This window comes from Octodon degus, unplaced genomic scaffold (assembly GCF_000260255.1).
Source record: "Octodon degus isolate 3935 unplaced genomic scaffold, OctDeg1.0 scaffold00257, whole genome shotgun sequence".
Lineage (NCBI taxonomy): Eukaryota > Metazoa > Chordata > Mammalia > Rodentia > Octodontidae > Octodon > Octodon degus.
The window spans coordinates 1,715,346-1,739,968 of NW_004524833.1; the positions used below are offsets into that span (position 1 = coordinate 1,715,346).

General features: G+C 35.9%; 1 protein-coding gene and 1 pseudogene across 1 annotated transcript in view; one reads left to right on the forward strand and one right to left on the reverse strand.

Moving 5' to 3' along the window:
- Hmgcs2 (3-hydroxy-3-methylglutaryl-CoA synthase 2) overlaps positions 1 to 24,623 on the reverse strand; it is a 47,904-nt gene that overhangs the window by 14,419 nt on the left and 8,862 nt on the right. Inside the window, exon 2 of the mRNA XM_004646179.2 lies at positions 3,438 to 3,892. Coding sequence (XP_004646236.1) covers positions 3,438 to 3,892 — 455 coding nt within the window. The remainder of the gene's footprint in view (positions 1 to 3,437; positions 3,893 to 24,623) is intronic.
- LOC105740990 lies at positions 5,922 to 6,963 on the forward strand (annotated as a pseudogene).

Below are 24,623 nucleotides of genomic sequence, written 5' to 3' on the forward strand. Positions count from 1 at the left end.
CTCAGAATTTAATTTCTGAATTCAATAAAAACTCGTTCATGAGCCTTTTTTTTTGTTCTTGCCAATCACCTTATAGCACTCCATGATCTTGAGTTTCTTCCAAACCAAGGAAGGTGGAGGAATAACATTTTATTATTTAACAACATTTAAGATAGGAGCCAGATGCTACTTGTCCTCAGACAAGCCGTAAACCAGTGCAGTTTGGTAGTAAATGTCCACATTCATGGATGAAGCCACTGGCTTCCTGACAGACTAAGGAATTCGTTAGGGTCACATATGTAGTAATTTTGGAGCTTGTGATTCAAACCCAGCTCTGGCTGGGCTCTAAACCAAGTGCCTCAAATTCCCTGGTATTGCTTTCATTGTGAAAAAGTTTATGTTCAGGAGCTACACGTGATACAAATCACTGATAGCAACTAGCGCTCCTACAGACTATTAATAAGTAATTGTCTTGACTAATTGGCTTACTGATCAAAGTACTGTCCTTAAAACTTGAGCCCCGGGAGCTAGACAAAGGTGATTTATGCATTGGATCAGTCTGTGAGAAAGCCCAGTGCTCTCCCATGGCCCTGAGTTGGAAGCCAAATTCCATGTAATTTAATCCTCCTCATAAGCTTGTACAGCAATACAGTTATCCTCTCTTCAGATGAAGAAATTGAACCACAAGAAACTTAAGTCACTCGCCCAAAACTACATACTTAAAAAATGATAGGATAAATATTGAAAATCAGGATTCTAATCCAAGTCTATTGATGCACAAAGAACTTGTCTTAAGAATTAAAACAACCAAAACAAAAAACTATTATTTTCACCCATTGCCACTCATGTGTGTGTACATGTATGAATGTGTGTATGTATAACTGTGGGATAAATAATAATTCTGTGTGTATATATGTATATATAAGTATGTATGTACATATATGTATTTTAACTCACATTTTAAAAAGTTTAGATACAAAGAAAAGTACTTAGCAGCCATTTAGAAAAATATCAATGAATTTGGCTATCTAAAAATCAAAACATTATATGAGGTCAAAAGAAAAACTAAGACTTATTTATTGTCCTTATATCCAATAAAAAAACTATTTCCATTCATTTTTAAAAGTCTGAAATTTCACCTATGTGATACAAAAATGGCCAATAGACAACTAAAAAATTCAAGCTTTCTTAAAAGGCAAATCAAAACACTATTATTTTACTTATTAAATCGACAAAAGTTATAAGATTTGGTAATATCTATTATAGTAATACAATTTAGTACATTTTGGAGAAATTATAAAATATTGAAATCAACATATTCTACAATTCTGTTCCTAGGATTCTATATTTACAACACATTGTCACAAGCATGCAAAACTATTGTAAAATGTTCCTTCAAATGTACTCTATAACTACAAAAGTATTATGATCTAACTATCTACAAATATGAAACTAATTAAATAAAATTGACATATCTATCATTAAAATATTATTTGAGTTTTTAAAAAGAATGATGTAAGTTTAATATATGGTGATATAAAATGATCTCTAAAAGGGCCTGCCATGCCGGCCCTGTCCCCGGGGTCTGCTGAGATGGCAACTGAGACTGGGCGTGGTGGCGCGCGCCTGTAATCCCAGCTCTTGGGAGGCTGTAAACAGGCAGATCACTATGAGTTCAATCTAGTAGTGAGACACTGAACACCCTGTAGACCCTTCCCTAAAGTACAAATAAATAAATAAGTAAATAAATAAATAAAATGACCTGTAAGAGATGAGAGATGAAGAATTGTATGCACAATGTTTAAAACTAAATAGATATGCATACACTTGCAGGTACATAAAAAATTTTGAAAGAATACATGGAAATTATTAATGCAATAGAGTGTGAAAAGGAGACTTTTCCTTCATTTTAAGTCCTTTAATGTATGAATATGTTCTGACTCTCAACTATAAACTTCAGTAACTTTCCTTTTTTTTAATTTTATGTATTTGGTACAGGGTCTCACTATGCAGCTTGAACTCATAGTGATCCTCCTATTTTAGACTCCCCAGTGCTGGGACACCCTTCTTGGTGGCCGGCACAGCATGCAGTACTGGGGATCAAACCTGGGTCCTTGTGCTTGCCAGAGAGGTGCTTAGATAACTGAGCTACCTCCGCGGCCCAATAACTTTCCTTTTTAAAAAGACAGGGGAACATGGGGACTCCTGGCCAGTTCCACACCTTGCTTCCCTCACACTGTGCTGTCTTCTCTGGGATGCTCCAGGGCTCCCTCTGACTCCCACCACCTGTCACTAGGTCAAAGGCAGAGACCTCCTCCACGTGAGTTTCTTCTGGCCTGTAGGTGTTCAGTTCAGGTGTTCTGGCTCAAGCTTCGATATGTTTTGCTTTGTTTTGTTTCATTTTGTTCCATATACTAAAAGGTCCACAGTTTAATAATTTGTTTTTTTTTTTAATTTTTATTCCAAGAACTAGGCACACAGCCATGAAAGCAAGTCATGTTAAAGAAATGTGTGTCTACAGGCTCTGTCTTTCGGGATACGCAGCTACACCCAGAACTGACTCTTGAAGTGACACACTTACAGCTAGCAGTGATCCCAAGAACAAGCCCTCTGGTGGCTGGATAAAGGCTGGTAGATGTCCCTTGACTTCCCTTTCTACTCTTTAACTAAACACTTGGTTGAACAAATTGGTTAATAGTAGTAGGGATTACTAAAAATAATGCAAATGCCAAGTAGGAGAATTTTTATGAAGACAGATCTGATGATACAGAGACTGTGACATTCACCATGAAAGGGATCACTTAACAGTGAAAGCTATATAAGGCAGATGAGCTCAGATTATCTGTTCCCAGAGGCATAACCTTAAACCACCACACCAGGGACCTCCCCATATAGAAGCAAGTGAGAACAATTAAGGAGTCTATAGAGTGCATTGTCTTATTGTGTGTCTAGAGATAGAGTTCTCTTGTGTGCCACACCCACCCTTTTTAAGCAATATTAAGAAATCTCTCAGGTTGCTATAACATTAAACTTTATGATTAATTTTATAACTAATGTTTACTATGGTTTCCATATTTTCAGCCTTAGGTTCCTCCCACCTGGCCTTGTACTGAGGACAGAAGCCAGGAGAGTTGCACCACTGAGACACCTTCTCAGGCCTTTCTAATTTTTGTTTTGAGACAGGGTCTCACTAAGTTGCCCAGGTTGGGTTCAAACTTTCCCCTTTCCTTTTCAACCTAAGTAGCTGGGATTACATAGGCGCACTCAGACTTGAGCTTACTAAACGTACAGTACATAGACAGCCACATTATTGTCTTTTAAGTCTTATGGATTATTGCATTCAATCATTTTACCGGCCCCCTGGAGCAGAAAGGCACAACCCTGGTAAACTAAAAAGCAAAACTTTCAGGACTCAGCCTCTGACCCCAGCTCTTTGCTTGCATCATGACAGCACGTACCATCCCAGTAGCTGGACTCCATCCAGTTGGCCGCATTGAAGAGGGAAGCAGTGCCTCCATAGCATGCGTTGGTGGTGTCTATGCCCTCAATGTCGGTGTTGCCCGAGTCCTGGAAGAGCTCCATGAGCACCGTTTTGACAGCTTTGGACTTGTCGATGATGGTCTCGGTGCCCACTTCCAGTCGGCCCACAGAGTCCCACGGCAGCTTGGTGCGCTCCATCAGCCGCTGCACCACCGTGAGGCACAGGGAGTTGATGTCCTCCTGGACGGAGCAGAAGCCCATCTGGGTCTGCCCCAAGCCCACTGTGTACTTTCCTGCTTCCACGTTGTTGTATTTCTCCAGGTCAGTTTGGTCTACATATTGGGCTGGGAAGTAGACCTCCAACTCAAGGATGCCCACGTCTTTTGGCCAAGAGTCTGTTTTGGCCAGGGGGGCAGCAGAGACCGTAGAAAGCCTGTGATAAAGATACCGATCATGATCCCATTAAGGGTCTCTAGGCACTTTCCTCAAAAAAGAATACTACAGCAATCATTCAATTTGTTTCAGTACGTTTTGAAGCTATGTTCTGACATGAATAAAAATTTAGCGCTGCATCTTTCCGTTGAATTGTTCCTTTTTCCCTTACATTCCTGTCATAAAGTCTGCTTTTCTTTTAGCTACACTGAATGGTGTTTGACTTTGTTTTTGCTTCTGTTACTGATTGTATGATAGTCCTGTCTTTTTATACTTTCAACTTAACAGTCCTTTTGTTTTCGTCCTTTTATTCTCTCCACCTCTCAGGCTTTATAGTCAACATGTGAGTCTCGTAAGTTGTATGTTTACAAGTTGAGTTTCTCTATAAAAATTTTTAACAAGTTTGACAACAGTGTTTTAAATGAACAACTTAATTCATTTATGTTTTTGTAATTACTCATATATTTTGAACTAAGCCTGTCATCTTTCTCTCAGTCTCTAATTTTCTTGTATGTTTTTTGTTCTTTTTCTCCCCTTTTACTGAATTTTTGTGATTAAGCAAATATTTATTATATTTTATCTTTTTCTTTTGGTTGTGCCTTTAGAAATCATAATATACATACTTAGCTTACTATAATCTAAACTAATACTTCTACAGAAGTGAAGTCACCAAGATAGATGATTAAAGGTCTATGTCAAATTTCCCTTCGAAACATGGAAAAATAACCACTTGACTGGAACATTTGAGGCAAAGGGCTCGAGCGAAGTGGGAACATGGAAAAACCATTGCCGAGCACAGAGATTCGTGGTAACATGAAGAAGCAAAATAAGCACACAACCTCTACCTTTTCAAAATTAGCCCTGAATCAAGAAGGGGTTAGTTTTTCTTCCTTAGTGGGGAAAGGGTAAACAAGGGGCCTCAGCAGCCCCCATATACATCACAGGTGTGATTAAGGGGCATTTGAGAAAATTTTACTATAAAGGCACCTTAGAAAAATAATAGAGGTGACATTTTGGTCTTTATCCATGGGTTGGTACAGCCTCTCAGTACAAATGGCGTGAAAGTAGGAGGGCAACTTCCTTAGGCATCTCTCATCCTTCAGATGGCCCCAGGGTCCCAGAGGGCTCATCCTCAATTCTAGAATGGTACTTTAGTCACAGCAATAAGTTTAGTGCTGTGTCATTTTCCCCAGTAGTAGATTTTAAAGAGACCAAACTGGATGTGATTTTCCATCAAAGAAGACAAACTGGATGGTGGAGAAAGATGTGGAGTCTTGCTAGGATAATCCTGAGAAGATAATGTGCAGATAAAGAACCATCAAGACTTGGGAAGCAAGTTGCGTCCATCGGCAATAAACACTGATGAGAAAAAAGTGACTATAAGAAAAACTAGAAAAACCCCTCCTTTTCTCACAGACCTTATTTCTCTTAAGGCAACACCTTTTTGAAATTTTGATTTCAAAAGTTAATTTAGATATAATTATGAGGGAAGCTGTGTAGAAAAGAATCACCAGTTTTATTAATTTGGAAGTCCTCTACCAGAGCTTACTCCTCGTGATAATAGCCCTTGTAAGTCAATGTAGAAATCCTTTTGTACTCTGTCTGATAGCAGAACATTCCTTACCTGAGAGAAATCCTATAAATTTACTGAATGTGGGTGAACATTTATTTACATGTCTCATTGAATGGAAAAGTCATGCTAAAGAGACACTCTGTGCTTTTAAGGAATAATTGAAAAGCCATTAACTAGATGACAGATCTCAATGAACAGCAGAAAATTCCTACTGGAAAGAAATCAGTGAATATAGCATACTCTCATTGAATATTAGAACTTCATACTGGAGAGAAAAGTTTGATTGTGGTGCTGAGGGCAAAATTATCTCTCAAACTTTATCCCTTGTCCTGCATTTGAGAAGTCATATACAGACATTTTATTTTTTTTTAATTTTTTATAGAAGTTTTATAAATGTAAGAAATGTGGAAATATCTTCAGCCAAAGGTAAATCCTCATTCATCAGAAAATTTATACTGAAGAGCAATCTTGTGAATGTGGGGAAGTTTCCATTCCAATGTCGCACCTCAGTCATCAGAGAAATTGTAATAGGGGAGCCCCCTTTGCCTGTAGGGTATGTGGGAAAATCTTCAGCCACAAACCCAATCTCACTGAACATGAACATTTTCATACTAGAGAGAAATCTTTTGAATTTAATGAATGTGGGAAAGCCTCTAGCCAAAAACAGTATGTCATTAAACATCAACACACCCATATTGGAGAAAAGCTTTCTGAATGTAATGATTGTGGAAAATCCTTCAGCCAGAAAGAGAACCTCCTTATCCATCAGAAAATTCAAGCTGGAGAGAAAACTTTTGAGTGTAAAGATTGTTGGAAAGCTATCATTCAGAAGTCAAACCTCATCAGACACCAGAGAACTCACACCGGAGAGAAGCCCTTCATATGTAAACAGTGTGGGAAAACCTTTAGTGGCAAATCAAATCTTACTGAGAAAATTCATACTGGAAAGAAACCCTTTAAATGTAATTAATGTGGAACAGCTTTTGGCCAGAAAAAGTATCTCATAAAGCATCAAAACATTCACACCAGAGAGAAACCTTATGAATGTAATGAATGTGGAAAAGCCTTTTCTCAACAAATATTGCTTATTGTACATGTGTGAATTCAAATCAGGTGATAAACTTTAGGAATGCAATGTATGTGGAAAAGCCTTCTCTCAGAGTTATTCTCTCTCAATGCATGTAAGAAGCCATACAGATGAGAAGCCCTATGGTTGTAATATATGTGGGAAAGCTTTCGCACAGTTCTCAACTCTAGCCCTGCATTTGAGAATACACACAGGTAAGAAGCCTTATCAATGTAGTGAATGTGGAAAAGCTTTCTGCCAGAAGTCACACCGCATTAGACATCAGAAAACCCACACTCATTAAGACCTGTAAATAGCTTCAGAATGGGAAAATGTGACCAGGAATTTGTATCTCACAGTGCAACAGAAATATTTTGAGGTAGCGAATTCTGAATAAGATGAACTTTTAAACAAATGCTAAGACTTTAGAGGACACCAGTAGTTTGTACTGAAGAAAAAGATATTCGTATGATAAAAAGACTGTGCCCAAGCAAAAAAGAACTATATTAAAAGCAACACTGACTTTAGATGCATTTCCCTAAAATTGGAAGCAGCAAATAAAGGATTGTTTCTAAACTCAGCACAAATCTGGCAACTGGGGACAGAGGAGATGGCTCAGTAAAATAAGCACTTGCCTGGCAAGTACAAGGGCCTGAGTTCAACCCCCAGTTCCACCAAAAGATAAATAAATAAATAAAATAACATAAGAAGTATATAATTCTTTATGCCTATTTTTAAAATATATTCTAATTTTTAAATGTTTTTTCATCATATTCTGTAGGGACTTAAAGTTCAACATATCAATACTTGATGAAAAATACCTGTTCCATATTATGCCTAAGATGTTTGATATGCAGACAGATAGTGAGGTTAAGCTTAACAGCTTAGGTTGTATGGTAATAACAATAAGCTTCTCTTCTGGATGGTTAACAAGCTAAGTTTGCAGACCAAAATTAGAGAAAAAGGAGGGCTGCAAGGAAAGCCAACATTTTGGTCCTAGCCTTCTAAGGTCAATTAAGACTCAGGACATATGAGAACATGTACTGTAACATCATGTAACTCAGTAGTGTCCCAAATTTTCTGATCAAGGAGATTATGGGGCCAAAGAGGAAAGTGACTGATGATGTAGAGTGTGCCTAAGGAGAGTCACATGGAGAGAAAACATTCTCTCAGGCTTTCACAGAGAGCCCATTGGCCAAGCAATGGCAATGACTCGTCTACATGGCTGACACTGACAAAGGTTCTACAGTCTGAGGTACAGGATCTCAGGATAACTCCTGAGGGGATTTCACTGACCTTATCAGACCCAAAAGCTACAACTCTTGTTTCATAGGTCCTGCTTTACCTTGGTCTTAACCATCTAGAAGAAAAGTATAGAAACGAAATATAAGAAGTAAAGCCATGCTGTTATGTTGAGCTATAGGGGACTCAGGTCAACAATTTCTGACATTGCCAGTGAAGCGGAAGACCCAATACTATTATGGGCTACTGGACTCTTTTAGAATATTTTACTGAGTTTACACACCTATAATATTCAAATAATGGAACTTAACAAAAAAAGGGTATACAGATGAATGTCCATTTTGTATCTGTGTATTCAAAGTGGTTAGGATAGATATATAGTTACATTCTCTTAATGAATAGCGGGATTTGTTCTACTGGTGTTTGTAAATAGGATATCATGCCCGCCTCTTGTACAGCAATTAACCACTAGGAAGAATGTATACAATGTGTGAATTATTGAAACTGTCCTACCAATTTGCTTTGAAACTGTCTCATTGCTATTTGTTTATCAATATAATTATGGGGAAAAATTAATGAAATACATAGAAATAACATAAAAGAACAAATAAAAATAAGGAAAATGAACAATTAAAAAATATAAATAAATAAATAAATAAATAAGATAAATCTGGTGATCTTTGCCAGTATAAGAAAGATTACAAGTACTAAAAATGAAGAAACAAAAACACATATGATCATATGCAAGTAATAAACCTCTGTGATAGTGATTCAGCAAAGCAGAAGAGATTCTAGAAAGACCTATGTATTTATTTGAATTTAGAAAACGAAAAAGATGGCATTAGGAGAAGAGGAAAAAAATTTTTTTAATTATTTGGAGTTAATTGTTATCTAAGAATAGGTCATGGATTATACAGAAAAGTAAAAATCATGAGAACAAAGACAGCATTACTAAAAGCCAGTGTACAAAAAATGGTTTTGATCTTGGGAGTAGGAAAGCATTTCTTGTAACAAATTCAAAAATACATACTTAACATGTATACTCAGGAAATACAAGGAGTTTCTCTGTGGCTCAATTTGTAGAAGCTAGATATTAGAAACAATTCAAATATCTGTCTAGAATAAGAATGTAACGTTCTTATGGAATGCATGCATCTATAAAAATGCAACAGATGAAAGCCACATGTTCATGGAAATACCTAAAAAAATGTTCAGATGGAAAAAAGTTGGAGAATGATATATATTACAGTGACTTTGTAAATTTGAATTATAAACATTTGCTTGAAGTTCAGTACTTTATATTGCTAATGTTTACATGCACATATGCAAATGCTTTTGAAATCAATTGGAATGATACAGACTAAACTGATGGTGGCCTGTGAAGAATGGAGAAGGAATGGGAATGAGTGTGGAGGTGGGTGGGAGGGGTTCCATCTCTTTATATGAATATCCATTTCTCTGCAAGTAAATATATGAAGGAACTCACTAATTCTGCATTGTGGTATAAGGATATCTTGTCTTATTCTTTGTATTTTTCTATATTTTTAAAGTTTCACAAAAGAATAGGGTGATGAGAATCTGTACCTGTAGAAGTCACATTATAATAAATTCCCAAATACTAAATTTTTGCAGAAATTATTTTTAAAAATTTTACCAACAATGAGTGGATGGACTTATTCTATGTAGGGATCGAACCACAGCAACCTGATCCTGACTGCTTTGTTGAAGCAGTCACTTAAAGAACTGAGCACAGGGGCAGGCCCCCAATTCTATGTAATAGGAAGTCTATTTTATTAAAATTTAAAATGATGACCAAGAAAATGAGAAATGATGGAAATAACTGACCCACCAATGCATAAACACCAATGTGGACACTCTTGAAGCTTGCAAGAAGTGAGGGGACATGGAGGCTCCAAAGGAACACAGATATTTATTTTGTTGTTTTTAGGAATTTCTGTCTTCAACAGAGATGTGAGGAAAAGGAAATCGATGAAGTACTTAAAAAGATTCAAAGTTAATAATTTTAAAGAAACAATGAGATTTAAAAATATAGGAAGATTCTTCAACTAAATAGGAAAAAAAAAATTCACACCATAAGTGAAAAATTGAGAAAAGAGAAATCATAAAAATGTAATGAGAACTCTTGGAACTGAAAACTTAATAAATGATATACTACAGTTGAGATCTTCAATGGCAGAATAGAGCAGGTAGAGGAATAATTTCTGAGCTTGAAAAAGATAGATCTTTTTAAATGATTTAGCCAAGGAAAAGGAAAAACTGGAAAGAATAAAGAAGCTGTATGTGACTTATGTGGCAATAAGTAAGAAAACTTTGCATTATAGTCTTTTGAGGGGAAGAGAAAAGGCATAAAAAATTGACTCGACAATTAATTATTTAAAACATTTCAAAATCTAGGACTCCTAAAGGATTCCAAATAGACTCAATAAAAACAACCAAGCAAATCCTCTTCAAGGCTTATCATAGCCCATGAAAAGTAGAAGACAGAGATTTCTAAAAACAACAAAATAAACATCTCAAGTTCCATGTAAGAGAATCTCCATTAGACCAACATTAGACTTCCCAGCAGAAACTGTATAAAACTCAAGAGAGAATAGGTGACAAATTCAAAATCCTAAAAGAAAAAAAAGACCAGGAAACCTCAATATTTTACCCACAGAAGTTTTCCTGCAAAGACAAATACCACTCAAAAGATAAAACAAAGGAAATGAATCACCAACAAATTAGCCCTATGAGGAATTATTTTTCTCAAGCCAGCAAGATAGCTCAGCAGACTAAGTGCCTACTTACGAAAGTTCAGCGACCAGGGTTCAATTCCTGGTCATGCATGCCATGTTGGCTCTGCCCCCAGGGGTGCTGAGCCGGCTACTGAGACCAGTGTCTGTATATATAGCTGATCAGGTTGAGAATCATTCCAATTAACTGTTAGATTCATAAATCTTCTTAAGATTCTCAGGATCATTGCCTTACCCATCTTCTACATGTAACTGTATGGCTTGTCACTGTCATGTTTCCTAGCTCTTCTCTTTGCTCTCTTTTCATTGTCTAGTCCTCAAGTTTTTGCTTTCCTTTCAGTTGTATTATACCTTTTCTATATGTATTTCTTTTTCTCAGTTCTTATACTAGGGAAACTATATGATATTTACACATATGTGTCTAGTTTATTTCACTAATGAGTATATCTTCATGTGGCATCCACTTTAATATAAAGGCTTTGAGTTTATCATTCTTTATAGATGAGTAATACTCCATTGTATAAAAAGTACCACATATTTTTCATCCATTCCTCAGGTGATGGGCATCTTGGTTGTTTACAAGATTTGGCTGTCACAAATTGTGGTGTTATAAACATAGGCACACATATATCCCTATGATATGAAGTTTTCAGATCCTCTGGTAAGATTCCCAGTAGAGGAATAGCTGGATTAAATGGGATTTCCAGACCAACTTTTCTAAGGAGTCTCCATACTGATTCCATAACGGTTGCACCAGTCTACATTCCCACCAGAAGTGGAGAAGGGTTCTTTTTTCCCCACAGCCTCTCCAGCATTTGTTGTTGATTGAGACCAGGCGTGGTGGCACCCACCTGTAATCCCAGCGCTGAAAACAAGAGGATCACTATGAGTCTGAGCTGCTTAGTGAGAACCTGTACCTGTACCAAATACGTCAAAATAAATAAATAAATATAAATAAATTTTGTTTTCTTTCTTTTTTTAAGCAGTAACTCACTATTTCACTGAAGCTAGCCACAAACATGACCCTTCTGCCTCAGTTACCTAAGTGCTGGAATTATACACAGTGCTACTTTTCCTATCTTTTCCTTACCAGAATTTTTTTTTTTTAAGGAGACTGATATCAGAAGTAGAAGAATGATGACTACTGACATAAAGACATCCAAATGTAAAAACAAAACAAGACAGCCTAACTTATAAGTAGAAAAGGTACACAAAAGAGACAGAGAATAGGACCCTATCAATGCAGAAAACTATCAAACAGAAATGATGAGTAAGAAAGGAACAAAGAATATACAAAATGACCAGAAAAAATTAACAGAATGATGGGAGCCTGCTTTTACATAACAATAATGACCTTGAATATAAATGGATTCAACTGCTCATTTGAATGATATAGACTAGCTGAATGGATAAAAATAAAGGACTTAGTGATACGCTGTCCACGGATAATGCACATCACCATAAACCCACACAGACTGAAAGTGAAGGGATGAAAAAAGATGCACCAAGTAAACTGAAAGCAAGTGAGAGTCACTAGGCTTGCATCAGATGAAATAATATTGAGGCCAAAAACACACCTACAATATTTAAATGAGAATGGAATGCACATCTCTGACAAAACTAACCAAAAAACGGGGACACAAAGGAATAACCATTTTGTATCTGTATATTCAAAACAGGATAGATATACAGCTGCATTCTCTTAATTCAATGAATAGAGAGATTTGTTCTAATAGTGTTTGTGGATAGGATATCATGTCTGCATCTTATACAAGGAATAACCACTAAGACAACAATACACAATGTATTAATTATTGAAACAGTGCTAGTAATCAGTTTTGAAACTGTCTTATTGCTATTTGTTTCTCAATAAAATTATTTTTTTAAAAATGTAAATATGCATCAGTGGAAGAATACTCAGTTACGTAAAGCAAATATTTTGGATCCAAAAGAAGTAACAAATTTTAATTAAATAAGAATTGAAGACACGGTACCACTTTCACCAATGAACAGATCATCCAGAAAAAAGTCAACAAAGAAACAATAGAATTAAACCATCATATAGACCAAATGACTCTAACAGACAAAAGTATACAATTCTACCCAATGGCTTCTGACTACATCTTCTTCTCACAGGCATCTGGAACATCCTTCAGGATAGATCATATTTTAGGCCACAAAATTTGTCTCAGGAAATTAAAAGAACTTGAAATCATAGCATGTATCTTCCCTGACCAAAATTAGAAGGCATGATGTTAGCAATAACTTTAGAAATTATACAAATATATGGAAATTAAATAATATTCTCTTAAATAACTGATCAAGCAAGGGTCACATAACTGAAAGCATGACTATCAAACAAGAAAGTAAAAATAAAACATCCTTTAGACCCAAGCACATGAAGTCTACAGAATGAACCCACATTAACAAAAAAAACAAAAACAAAAAAAACCTGATCAAGCAATGAGCTCAAAAGAGAAATTTAAGGATTTCTTGAAATAAACACAACAAATCAAGTCGCTTCTATTGTCCTCCCCTCCCTTCACCACCTTCCCCTCCCCATTTACAAAAGCTTTGTTTCCATTTTTCCTTGTGTTCTTTCTTTAAGATCCCTTTTCATCTCCTTCCCTTCCCCTTCCACCATCCCTTGTTTCTTTTCCTCTTTGAATATTTTCTTCCTACTCCCAATACCTATTCCTAACTTTTCTCCTTATTTACCCTTTGGGTTTCTCATACAAAAGAAATAATGTGATATTTAACCTTATATGATTAAAATTATTAAAATTATGGCCTCAAGGTGCATAATTTACCTAAAAATATGTCAAGTTTATCCTTCTTTATGGAAGAGCATTATTGTACTGTATGTAAAAACCACATTGTCTTTGTCCATTCATGAGTTGATGGGCATAGGGGCTGTTCACAAAATTTAGCTATTATACACTGTGCTGTTATAAACATGGGTGTGCATATGTCACTGTGATATCACTCTTTTGAGAACATCCCTTGAAGGGGAATAATGGGCCTAATGAATCCTTTTGTTTATTTTTTTAAGGAATCTTCAATCTGTATTCCATATTGGTTGTACCAATTTATACTCTACCAATGAGGGAATAGTATTCCTTTTTCTGCAGAGCTTTGCCAGCATCTGTTATTGGTTGATTTCTTGATAACCATTTCTTTCTGAAATGAGATGGAATTTCTGTGTCATTTCACAAATGACCAGAGATGTTGACATTTTTTCATATATTTATTTGTTATTGGTACTTATTCATCTAATAAGTGTCTATTCATTTTCAACTGCCAAAAAAAAAAAAAAAACTGGGTTCATTTGGGGCCGGGGAGATGGCTCAGTGGAATAAGCGCTTCCTTGGCAAGCACAAGGTCCTGAGTTCAATCCCCAGTTCTGCCAAAAAAAAAAAAAAAAAAAAAACTGGGTTCATTTTCAATACCCATTTTTACACTGGATGTTTAAATTTAGGGAGTGTGATTTTTTTTTTTTTGGTTCTTTATGTTATGGATATTAGTTCTTTGTAAGAGAAGTACCTGGTAAAATTTCTTCCCATTCTGTGGGTTGTCTCTTCACTTTGTTAGTGGTTTCTTTTGCTGTGTGAAAGACTTTAGTTGGATATGACCTCAGTTATTGATTCATGGTTCCTATTTTCTTTTTTTAAGTGTATTTTGTGCAGGGTCTCAGTATGCAGCTCAGATTCCTACTGTTCTTCCTGCTTTCAGCCTTGCCAGTGCTGGGATTACAGACATGCACCACCACACCAGGATTTGGTGCCAGCTCAGCATGCCCAGAGGAGGGACTGGTGCAGCATGTGATGCCAGGGATTGAAGCCTGGTCCATGTGCTTGCCTAAGCAAGCACTTAGTCCACTGAGCAATCTCACTGACCCTCATGGTTCTACTTGCTGCACAATCAGAGTTTTGTTCATAACGTATTTGGCTACACCTACATCTTCAAGAGTTTTAACTGTTGCTGTTTTAATATTCAGGTCTCCAATCCATTTCAATTTTAGTTTAGTGCATGGTAAGAGATATGTCCAGATTTAAGCTGCAGCATGTGGAAAGAAAGTTTTCCCAGTACTATTTTTTAAAGAAGCTATCTTATGTCCAATGAAGGTATTTGGCCCCTGCTTTTTAAAATTTATTTATTTATTAATTTATTTGACACAGGGTCTCACTAAGCAGTTCAGACTCATAATGATCCTCCTGTCTCAGCCTCTTCTGCACAGGGATAATAGGGATGTGCCACTATGCCAGGAGTTACTGGTCCAGCACAGCATGTTGTACTGGGAATCAAATGTGGGTCCTTGTGCTTGCAAGGCAGACACTTAGATCCCCAAGTCCTCTCCCTATATCCATTATTGGCCCCTTTGTTAAAAATAAGGTAACTAAGTATTCCTGGAATTGATTTGTATCATATGCTCTGCTCCATTGATCCTCAAGACTGTTAAGGTTTTGTTTTTTAATTTGCAAAAGTTTTCAATTTTTGTGTGTTTATTTTTATTGGTACATCTTGGTAACACATACTGATTACAGTCATTGTGGGTTGCTAGTACATTTACATAAATGACATATCTTTTTTAATTTTTTAATTTTATTGAGAAACAAATAACAATGACACAGTTTCAAAACTGACTAATAGGACAGTGTCTACATTGCAGATCGTTGTCTTGTAGTGGTTATTCATAGTACAAGATGCAGACATGATATCCTGCCCAAACACTATCAGTACAAAGCTTTCTTTTCATTAAACTAAGAGAAAGTAGTTGTATATCTATCCTAACTATTTTGTATATACAGATAAAAAATGGTCCTTCATTTGTATCCCCCTTTTTTTTGTTCAGTTCTGTCAGAGATGGGTATTCCATTGTCATTTAAATATTGTAATTGTGTTAATTCAGCAAAATAATTCAGTATAGTCCAGTAGTGCATAATAGTAGTGGGTTATCCATAGGACTGGCAATGTCAGAAGTTGTTGACTTGAGCCCTTTACAGCTCAGCATATTAATATAGCTATACTTTTCATACCTCATTATTATATTTTTCTGTTGGATGGTTAAGACCAAGAGAAAGCATGATGTATATAATAAGAAATGTAACTTTTGTATCTGATAAGGTCAGTCAAATCCTCTCAGGATTTATCCTGAAATCCTGTACCACAGTTTGTAGATCTTGTCAGTGTCAGCCATGTGGATGAGTCATGGCCACCATTTGACCAATTTGCTCTTTGTGAGAAAGCCTGAGAGAATGTTTTCTTTCCATGTGACTCTACTTAGGCACACTCTACACTGTTGATCACTTTCCTCTGTGGCCCCATAATCTCCTTGATCAGAAAATTTGGGAGATCACTGAGTTACAAGATGTTACAGGATAGGTCAAGCAGACAAAAAATTAGCAAAGAAGTAGCAGAACTGAACCAAAGCATGGAACAAATGGACTTAGTGCACATACACAGTGTTGCACTCAACCACAGATGAATATACATTTTTTTCAGCTGCACATGGGTCATTTTCTAAAATAGACCACATACTAGTCCATAGGTCATGCTTAAGTACATGCAAGAAAACAGAAATTCTCCTATACATATTAACTGACCACAGTGCAATGAAACTGGAAATTAGTGACAAAAGAAACCAGAAAAACACGGTAAATACATGGAAATTAAACAACACCCTCCTCAGCAACCAATGGGTTACAGATGAAATTAAACAAGAAATTGAACAATATCTACAATTCAATGAAAATTCAAGCACAACTTATCAGAACTTAGGGGATGTGATGGAAGTAGTTCTTAGAGAGAAATGTATAGCTGTGAAGTCACTCATTAGGAAAACAGAATGGGAACAAATAAACACCCTAATGCTGCACCTGCAACATCTAGAAAAGAAAGAGCAAACCAAACTCAAAGCTGAAAGACAGGAATAAATCATAAAGATTAGAGCAGAAATAAATTCAACTGAGATGAAGAAAACAGTTCAAAGAATTAAAGGATCAAAAAGCTTCTTCTTTCAAACGTTAAATAAAATTGATAAGCCCCTACTTAACCTCATCAAAAAGAGGAAAGAAAAAATTCAAATACAAGCAATAAGGAATGAAAAGGGTGTAATTACCACAGACCCAGTGGAAATTCAGAAGATTCTCAATAGCTACTTTGAGAATCTTTACTTTCACAGAATAGAATACACAGAAGAAATGGACAGATTCGTAGAAAGGTACAAATTACCAAAACTGAATCAAGAAGATATAACCACTCTCAACAGCCCAATAACAGCCAATGAAATACTAGATGTAATAAAAAAAAAAACTACCGACAAAGAAAAGTCCAGGTCCTGATGGATTCACAGCTGAATTCTACAAGAAATTTATTGAAGATATAATCCCTATACTCCTCAAACTCTTCCATGAAATTGAAAACAGCAATCCTCCCAAAATTTTTCCTGGAGGCAAGTATTATTATACTGATACCAAAACCAGGGAAAGACACAACTAAAAAAGAGAACTACAGAAACATAGACGCAAAAATCCTAGCAAATAGATTGCAGCAAATCATCAAGAAGATTATACACCATGACCAGGTAGGATTCATCCCAGGGATGCAAGGATGGTTCAATATATGCAAATCTATCAATATAATACACTATACCAAATAAAGCCAAATCCAAGAACCACATGATCATCTCAATCAATGCAGAAAAGGCTTTTGACAAAGCCCAACACTCATTTATGTTCAAAGTCCTACAGAAAATTGTTAAGGTTTTTTAATTTTGTTTTGTTTTGTTGGTTTAAGCTCTTGTTTGTTTTAGGTTCATGGTTTTTTTTTCCATTTTAAATTTTATTTTATTTTATTTTATTTTATTTTATTTTATTTTATTTTATTTTGAAAAGTAAAAACTAAAACAAGAACAAAAATGTGAAACAGACAAAATGGTAACATACACCACACATACGCTACAGTTTTTCAAAGCAAGGATAGCTGATTAATAATGGTTGATGTTTTATCAATATTTATCGTCAAATCTGCTTCTCAGATTAACAGATATAGTTAGGTTAAATTGGGCATATAATTGAATACTACTGTTTGTTTTCAAGAAACTTTAAATTTTTGTTCTTGTCTCTCTTTCTTTTATTTTTAACCTTTTAAAAATTATTTTAAAGGGAGTATAGTAATAATTAACACGACATTGCAAACAGTACACATGTAAAAGACCAAGATGACAAGTATTGCATGATTTTTGTATTACACATTTCTGTCCTCCATATAATTGCTTAGATCACAGATATCAGCATGCAGAGTTAGTTAAGGTGAAAATTCTACACATTACCTGCTATTTTCAAAAAACTGATGGAGATTTTCAATAGAATCACCTCAGCCAACCTGTATATTTTCTTGCATGTTTTTCCCTACTTTTTTTCTTATCTTTTTTCCTTTCTCTCCTCTTCATTGTTTAATCCATAAATCCCATATCTTTCTGTCTTACTATATCTGTTTTACCTTTCAGGTTTGATTTCTTCTTTTCGGTTCTTATACCAGGGTGATAATACGATATTTACACCTGTGGGTATGATTCATTTCACTTATGACTATAGCCTCTAGCTGCATACACCTACCTATGAAGCTGAGTAATACTCCATTATATGAAAACACCAGATCTTTTTCATCCATTAATTGGGTGCTGGGCATTTTGGTTGCTTTCAAGATTTGGATATGACAAATTGTGCTGCAATAAACATGGGTGCATATATATCATTGGAGTATGATGTTTTCAGTTCTTCTGGAAAAATACCCAGAAGGAGAAGAGCTGGATTGAATGGGATTTCCAGACGTGGTATTTTGAGGAGTCTCCGTACTGATTTTCATAGTGATTGTACCAGTCTGTATTCCCACCAGCAGTAAAGAAGGGTTCCTTTTTACCTACAGCCTTGCCAACATTTGTCATTAGTTGATTTCTTTATGACAGCGATTCTGTCTGGGGTGAAATGTTATCTCAATATTATTTTAATTTGCATTTCTAGAATGGCCAGTGATGTGGAGTATTTTTTCAGGTATTTATTGACTCCTGTATTTCTTCCTCTCAGAAGTGTGTATTCACTCAGATGCCCATTTTTGGGTTGGATCTTTTGGGACCCTAAATTTTTTTAGTTCCTTACATATGCTAGATAGAAGACCTTTATCTGAGTGATTATTGGTTAAGATTTTTCCCAAATTGTGGGTTGTCTTTTCACTCTGTTGATGTTTTCTATTGACATGCAGAAACTTCTCAATGGAAAGAGGTCCCAATTTTTAATTCTTTGAAATATTTCCTGGGCAGTTTGATTTTTGTTCATGAGCTGCCTGCCTAACCCTATGTCTTCAAGATTTCTACCTGCTTTCCCTTCCAGGAGATTTAGTGTTTCTGTTTTAGTTTTTTAGATTTTTAATCCATTTTGACTTTAGCTTAGTACATGGCAAGAGATCTGGGTTTTGTTTTAATTTGCGCATGTAGAGAGCCAGTTTTTCCAGCACCATTTGTTAAAGAGGCTGTCTTTCTTCCAGTGAACATGTTTGGCTCCTTTGTTAAAGATAAGATGACTGAGTGTGTTTGCAGTTGTATCTGCATCTTCTAAGATGTTCCATTGATCCTTGGGGTCTTTTGCTTGTTTGTTTATTTATTTTGCCAGTACCATGCTGATTTTTATCACTGTAGCTTTGTAGTATAATTGCAGGTCATGGATTGTAATGCTTCCTTCCTCATCTTTGTTTCCCAATATTGCTTTTGCCAATCTAGGACTTCTCTAGTAGTTCGAAATAAATTTTAAGGAGGTTTCCTCTTGATCTGTGAGGTATGTTGGTGGTATTTTGATAGGAATTGCATTAAATCTGTATAACAGTTTTGGGAGTATGGCCATTTTCACAGTGGTGGTTCTTCTTATCCAAGAGCAAGGAATATCTTTCCATTTTCTGAAATCCTCTTCAATCTTTTTTTCAGAATAATGTAGTTTTCACTTATAGATTTTTTACTTCTTCAGTTAGACTAATTCCTAGGTATTTCATTTTCTTGGATGCTATTGTGAAGGATATTGTTTCTCTAATTTCTCTCTCAGTGTGTTTGTGATCTATGTAGAGGAATGCTGTTGATTTTTAGGTGTTGACTTTGTAACCTATTACACCATTGAATTTGCTTATCAATTGTAGGAGCTTCTTGGTGGAGTTTTTCTTGTTCTTTCTTTTTGTTTTTGTTTGTTTGTTTTTTGTTTTGGTTTGGTTTGGTTTGGTTCTTCCAAATAGAGTATCATGTCATTTGCAAATAATGATAATTTAAATTCTTCTTTACCTATTCTTATTCCTTTTGTTTCTTTCTCAAACTATAGCTCTATCTAATGATTCCAGAACTATATTGAATAGGACTGGTGACAGAGGACATCCTTATTTTGTACCAATTTGAAAGTAAAATATTTTGTTTTTTTCAAATTCAGAACTATGTTGGCTATTGGATTGTCATAGATGGCTTTTCTCAGGTTGAGGTAGAGGCCATCTATTCCAATTTTCGGTAGGGTTTTGATCATGAATGAGTGTTGTACACTATCCAAGGCCTTCTCTGCTTCAATTGAGCTGATCATCTAGTTTTAGTTTTGGATGTATTGATATAGTGTATTACATTTATAGATTTGTGTATGTTGAATTATCCTTGCATTCCTGAGATGAAACCTACCTAGTCATGGTGTATAATCTTGATGATTTGCTGTATTCTATTTGCTAGGATTTTATTGAGGGTTTTTTCATCTATGTTCATGAGGGAGATTGGCCTGTAGTTCTCTTCTGTGGTTGAATCTTTCTCTGGTTTTAGTATCAGCATAATATTTGCCTCCAGGAATGATTTTGGGAATATTGCTTCCTTTTCAACTTCATTGAATAGTTTGAGGACTACTGGGATTATATCTTCTGTAAATTTCTTGTAGAATTCAGCTGTGAATCCATCAGAACCTTGGCTTCTCTTTGTCAGTAAGTTTTTATTACATTTTGAATTTCATTGGCTAACATTGGGTTATTTATTCAAAGTTTTTATATCTTCTCAATTCAGTTTTGGTAATTTGTACCTGTCTAGGAATTTGTCCATTTCTTTTGTGTCTTTGATTCTGTGAGAGTAGAGATTTTCAAAGTATTGATGATCGTTTTAATTTCTACAGGATCTGTAGTAATTTCACCCTTTTTATTCCTTATTGCTTGAATTTGAGTTTTTTCTTTCATCTTTTTGATGAGGTTAGCTAGGGGTTTATCAACTTTATTTAATCTTTCAAAGAACCATCGTTTTGACTCACTAATTTTTTTTATTGCTTTCTTTGTCTCAATTGCATTAATTTCTGCTCTAATCTTTGATTTCCTCTCATCTTTGTGGTTTGGCCTTGCTTTGCTCTTCTTTTTCTAGAACCTCCAGGTGTAGCATTAGAGTATTTATTTGTTCTCATCCTGTTTTCCTAATGTGTGAGTTCACCATTATAAATTTCCCTCTAAGAACTGCCTTCATTGCATCCCACAAATTCCTGAAAGTTGTGCTTGAATTTTCATTGGATGGTAAATAATGTTTTATTTCTTGTTTAATTTCATTTGCAATCCATTGTTTGCTGAGGAAGGTATTGTTTTCATTTCCATATATTTATGGGATATATTTTTTGTGATTTATTTTTTCATTAATTTCCAGTTTCATTGTATTGTGGTCAGACAATATGCATGGGATAAGCTCTGTTTGCTTGCATATACTTAAGCATGACCTATGGACTCGTATGTGGTCTATTTTAGAAAATGTCTCATGTGCAGCTGAGAATGTGTATTCAGATTTTGTTGGGTGGATCACTCTGTTTATGTCCAGTAAGTCCATTTGTTCAAAAGTTTGGTTCAGTTCTGCTACCTCTTTGCTAATATTTTGTCTGTTTGACTTATCTTTTTGAGATAAAGGGTGTTAAGGTCCCCTGTTAAGATTGTGAATTGGTTATTACATTTTTCATGTCCTTTAAAATTTAAATGTATCTTTGGAGTATAACTTCAAATCAAGGATTGTGATACCCTCTGTCTTGCCTTTGTTGCCCAGATTTGTTTTTGTTATTTTAGGTCTCTTCTGATGTCATATGAATTGTAAGATTGTTTCCTCTACTTCTGTGACATATGCTACTAGTATTTTGATTGGGATTGCATTATATCTGTATAACACTTTTGAGAATATGGTCATTTTCACTATACTGAATTAGTTTTGCCCGTCCAAGAGCAGGGATTTCTATATGCTGATAATTCTCAACTATCTCCTTTCTTAAGTTCTGTATTTTTCAATGTAAAGATTTTTCACTTCCTTCATTAGATTAACTCCCAAGTAATTCATTTTTCTTGATAATATTGTTGAAAGTATTGTCCCCATAATTTCTCTCTCTCCATGAGTTTATTTGTGCCTAGAAATACTATTCATTTTTGAGTATTGGCTTTGTATCCTGCTACACTACACAATTTGGTTATTAAATAGGATTTTTTGTTGGAGCTTTTGGGGTTTTTTATGTAGGGTATAATTTCATATGCAAATAATGATATTTTAACTTCTTGATTTTCTATCTACATTATTTTTATTTCTTTTACCTAATTGCTCTGGCTAAGGCTTCCAGAACTATATTGAACAGGAACGATGATACTGGGCATCTTTGTCTTATCCCTGACTTTAGACTGAAAGCTTTCAATCTTTAACTATTTAACATAACATTAGCTGTCAGCTTGTCAGAGATGGCCTTTATCAGATTGAGTTGGGAACCATCTATTCCAATTATTTTCCAATTTTTAACATCAATGGGTGTCAAACTTTATGAAATGCTTTTTCCGTGTCTATTGAGAAAAGCATGTGGTTTTTGTCCTCGAGATACAGCAAAAACAGTTACAATGGCTCATTGTGATGGCGATTTGAACAAGAAATGCCTAGTGGATTAGTGGAGTGTAGTTCTGGGTATGGCTGGATAATTTACTTACTTGTAAGCCACATACTAAGAAGGGAAAATTCATCCTGGATGTGGGTAGCAATAATAATTAGGCTTGTAGCCTGGATGGAATAAAAAGGGAAAACTGAAAGTCCACACTCTGCTTTGTCAGAGGGCCTCTGGTCTTCACCATCACCATTAGACACTCATCTCTAGCTCCTACAGATTTCTAGCACAGATTTCAGCCTTCCAACACAGACCCTTTGGCTTTTCTAATATAGACTTGCAACAGACTCGTCAGTGAGCTCCAGGGCTTCAGTTTTCAACTGGATTCTCTAGTCTTCCAGTGTGCAGATGCACTTTTATATTCTTCCACTACTAAGTCGATAAGGGGCCATTGTAACCCTACTTTGTAAATCTGTCCCCCTAGTGAACTCTAACTGATTAACTGGCACACATTTTGAGATCAAACAAGGGAGTCATTGCCATGACAGTATCTGACCATATAGTTCAGACACCTCCAGATATGGTTTGTAGAAAGAGTTTGAAATTATTTGGAGAAGCAGTCCCTAAATGCTGCAAGCCAAGTTTTTATCAGAGATTCTGGTCAGAGCCCAGAAGACTAGAATTCTCACAGAAGTTCACATAGAGAAAATTAGGCTCAGAAAGTATCAGTTGAGAGCAAAGACTCCATTGCCAGTTGAACTCTAGGTCATGTGGGTTATGCTCTGGCAGTAAATTTGTCTAAAGTTTGATCATGTCCTGAGACTTTGCAGAAGATTGAAATTAAGGACTGTGGACTAATTAATCTAGTGAAGAAAATTTCAAGGCAGTCTCCTGTTGAGACTGGCATAAGCATAGTTGGGGGCTTTTCGCCACCTCATTATTAAGAACCATGGACCAAATATCCACTTGAAAAGGTTTCAATTTCCCCCTGAAGGAAGCTTCAGTAAAGTTGAAACCAGCAAACTTGGAGCAGAAGAGAGCTTGTCCACTGAAAAGGTTAGTATTAAAAAGAAGCCCAATCTGGACAATAGTGCAATAGCAAAAATATCTTGAGGGCATGAGCAAGACCCCACTTTTCTAAGGAACAAGGATCTAAAAGTAAAAGACTATTTTGAGAAGAAAGCTCCTGCACTCCAGCTCCCAAAGGGCCACCTAGAGAATTGGATTTCCAGGACTCAGTGTGCCATGCTCACTGATCCAGGCACTTGAATTCCTCTCCAAACTTTGGCAAGATACAAAAAGGCCAAGTTACTATTCCAGGCAGTGGATGACCTTAGTGTCATCTGCAATGTGCTGTTTTTATAGGCATGTATAAGAGTTGAGGGAAGTCTCCACCAAAATTTCATAGGAAGAGTTGGGTGTGCAGGCAGTATACCCCTGAGTGGGCAACATGTGAAGCTGTTATGAGACCAAAAGGGCAGTGGAGACCCCAGAAAGTTGAAGAAGTAAAGAGCATGGATCCTTTGAGGAAAACTGCAAGGAGTGGGTAAAGCTGGTCCAAAAAAGAAACCATGGGAGCTACAACCACCCATAGTACCAGAGGGGTGGAGCCACTAGTGTCCTTTGGGGTTCATATCTTACCATAATTTGCCCTGGGTACTGAACATGAAACTATAGGATTTAATGTGTTCCCTTTTTTATTTTGGTCTTCCTTTGGTCCCTTTCCTTTCTGTACCTTTATTTTAGCAATTTTAAAAACTCAAGTCTTTTCTACAGGACAATAGGAAAAATGACTTGAGAACATGTGCAAGGCCTCTCACCTTTCCCTGGGCCTTTATAGGTTAGCAGTGCTTCACTTATGATTTTCCCAGAGTTGAACAGCTGAGACTTCCCCTAAAATGTCAGAGTAGAGTATGGACTTGGACTTTTCAGAAATGCTGAAACTGTTAGGATTTTGGCAGTTCTTAGAATTGTATGAAGGGATTTCATGAACTTTGAATAAAGGGATATACATGAGTCTTTTTTAAATGTTTTTTTATCATATTATGTAGGGACTTAAAGTTCAACATATCAATACTTGATGAAAAATACCTGTTCCTTATTATGCCTAGGATACTTGAGATGCAGTGAGATAGTGAGGTTAAGCTTGATAGCCTAAATCGTTTGATAATAACAGTAAGCTTGTCTTCTGGATGGTTAACAACCTAAGTTTGCAGACC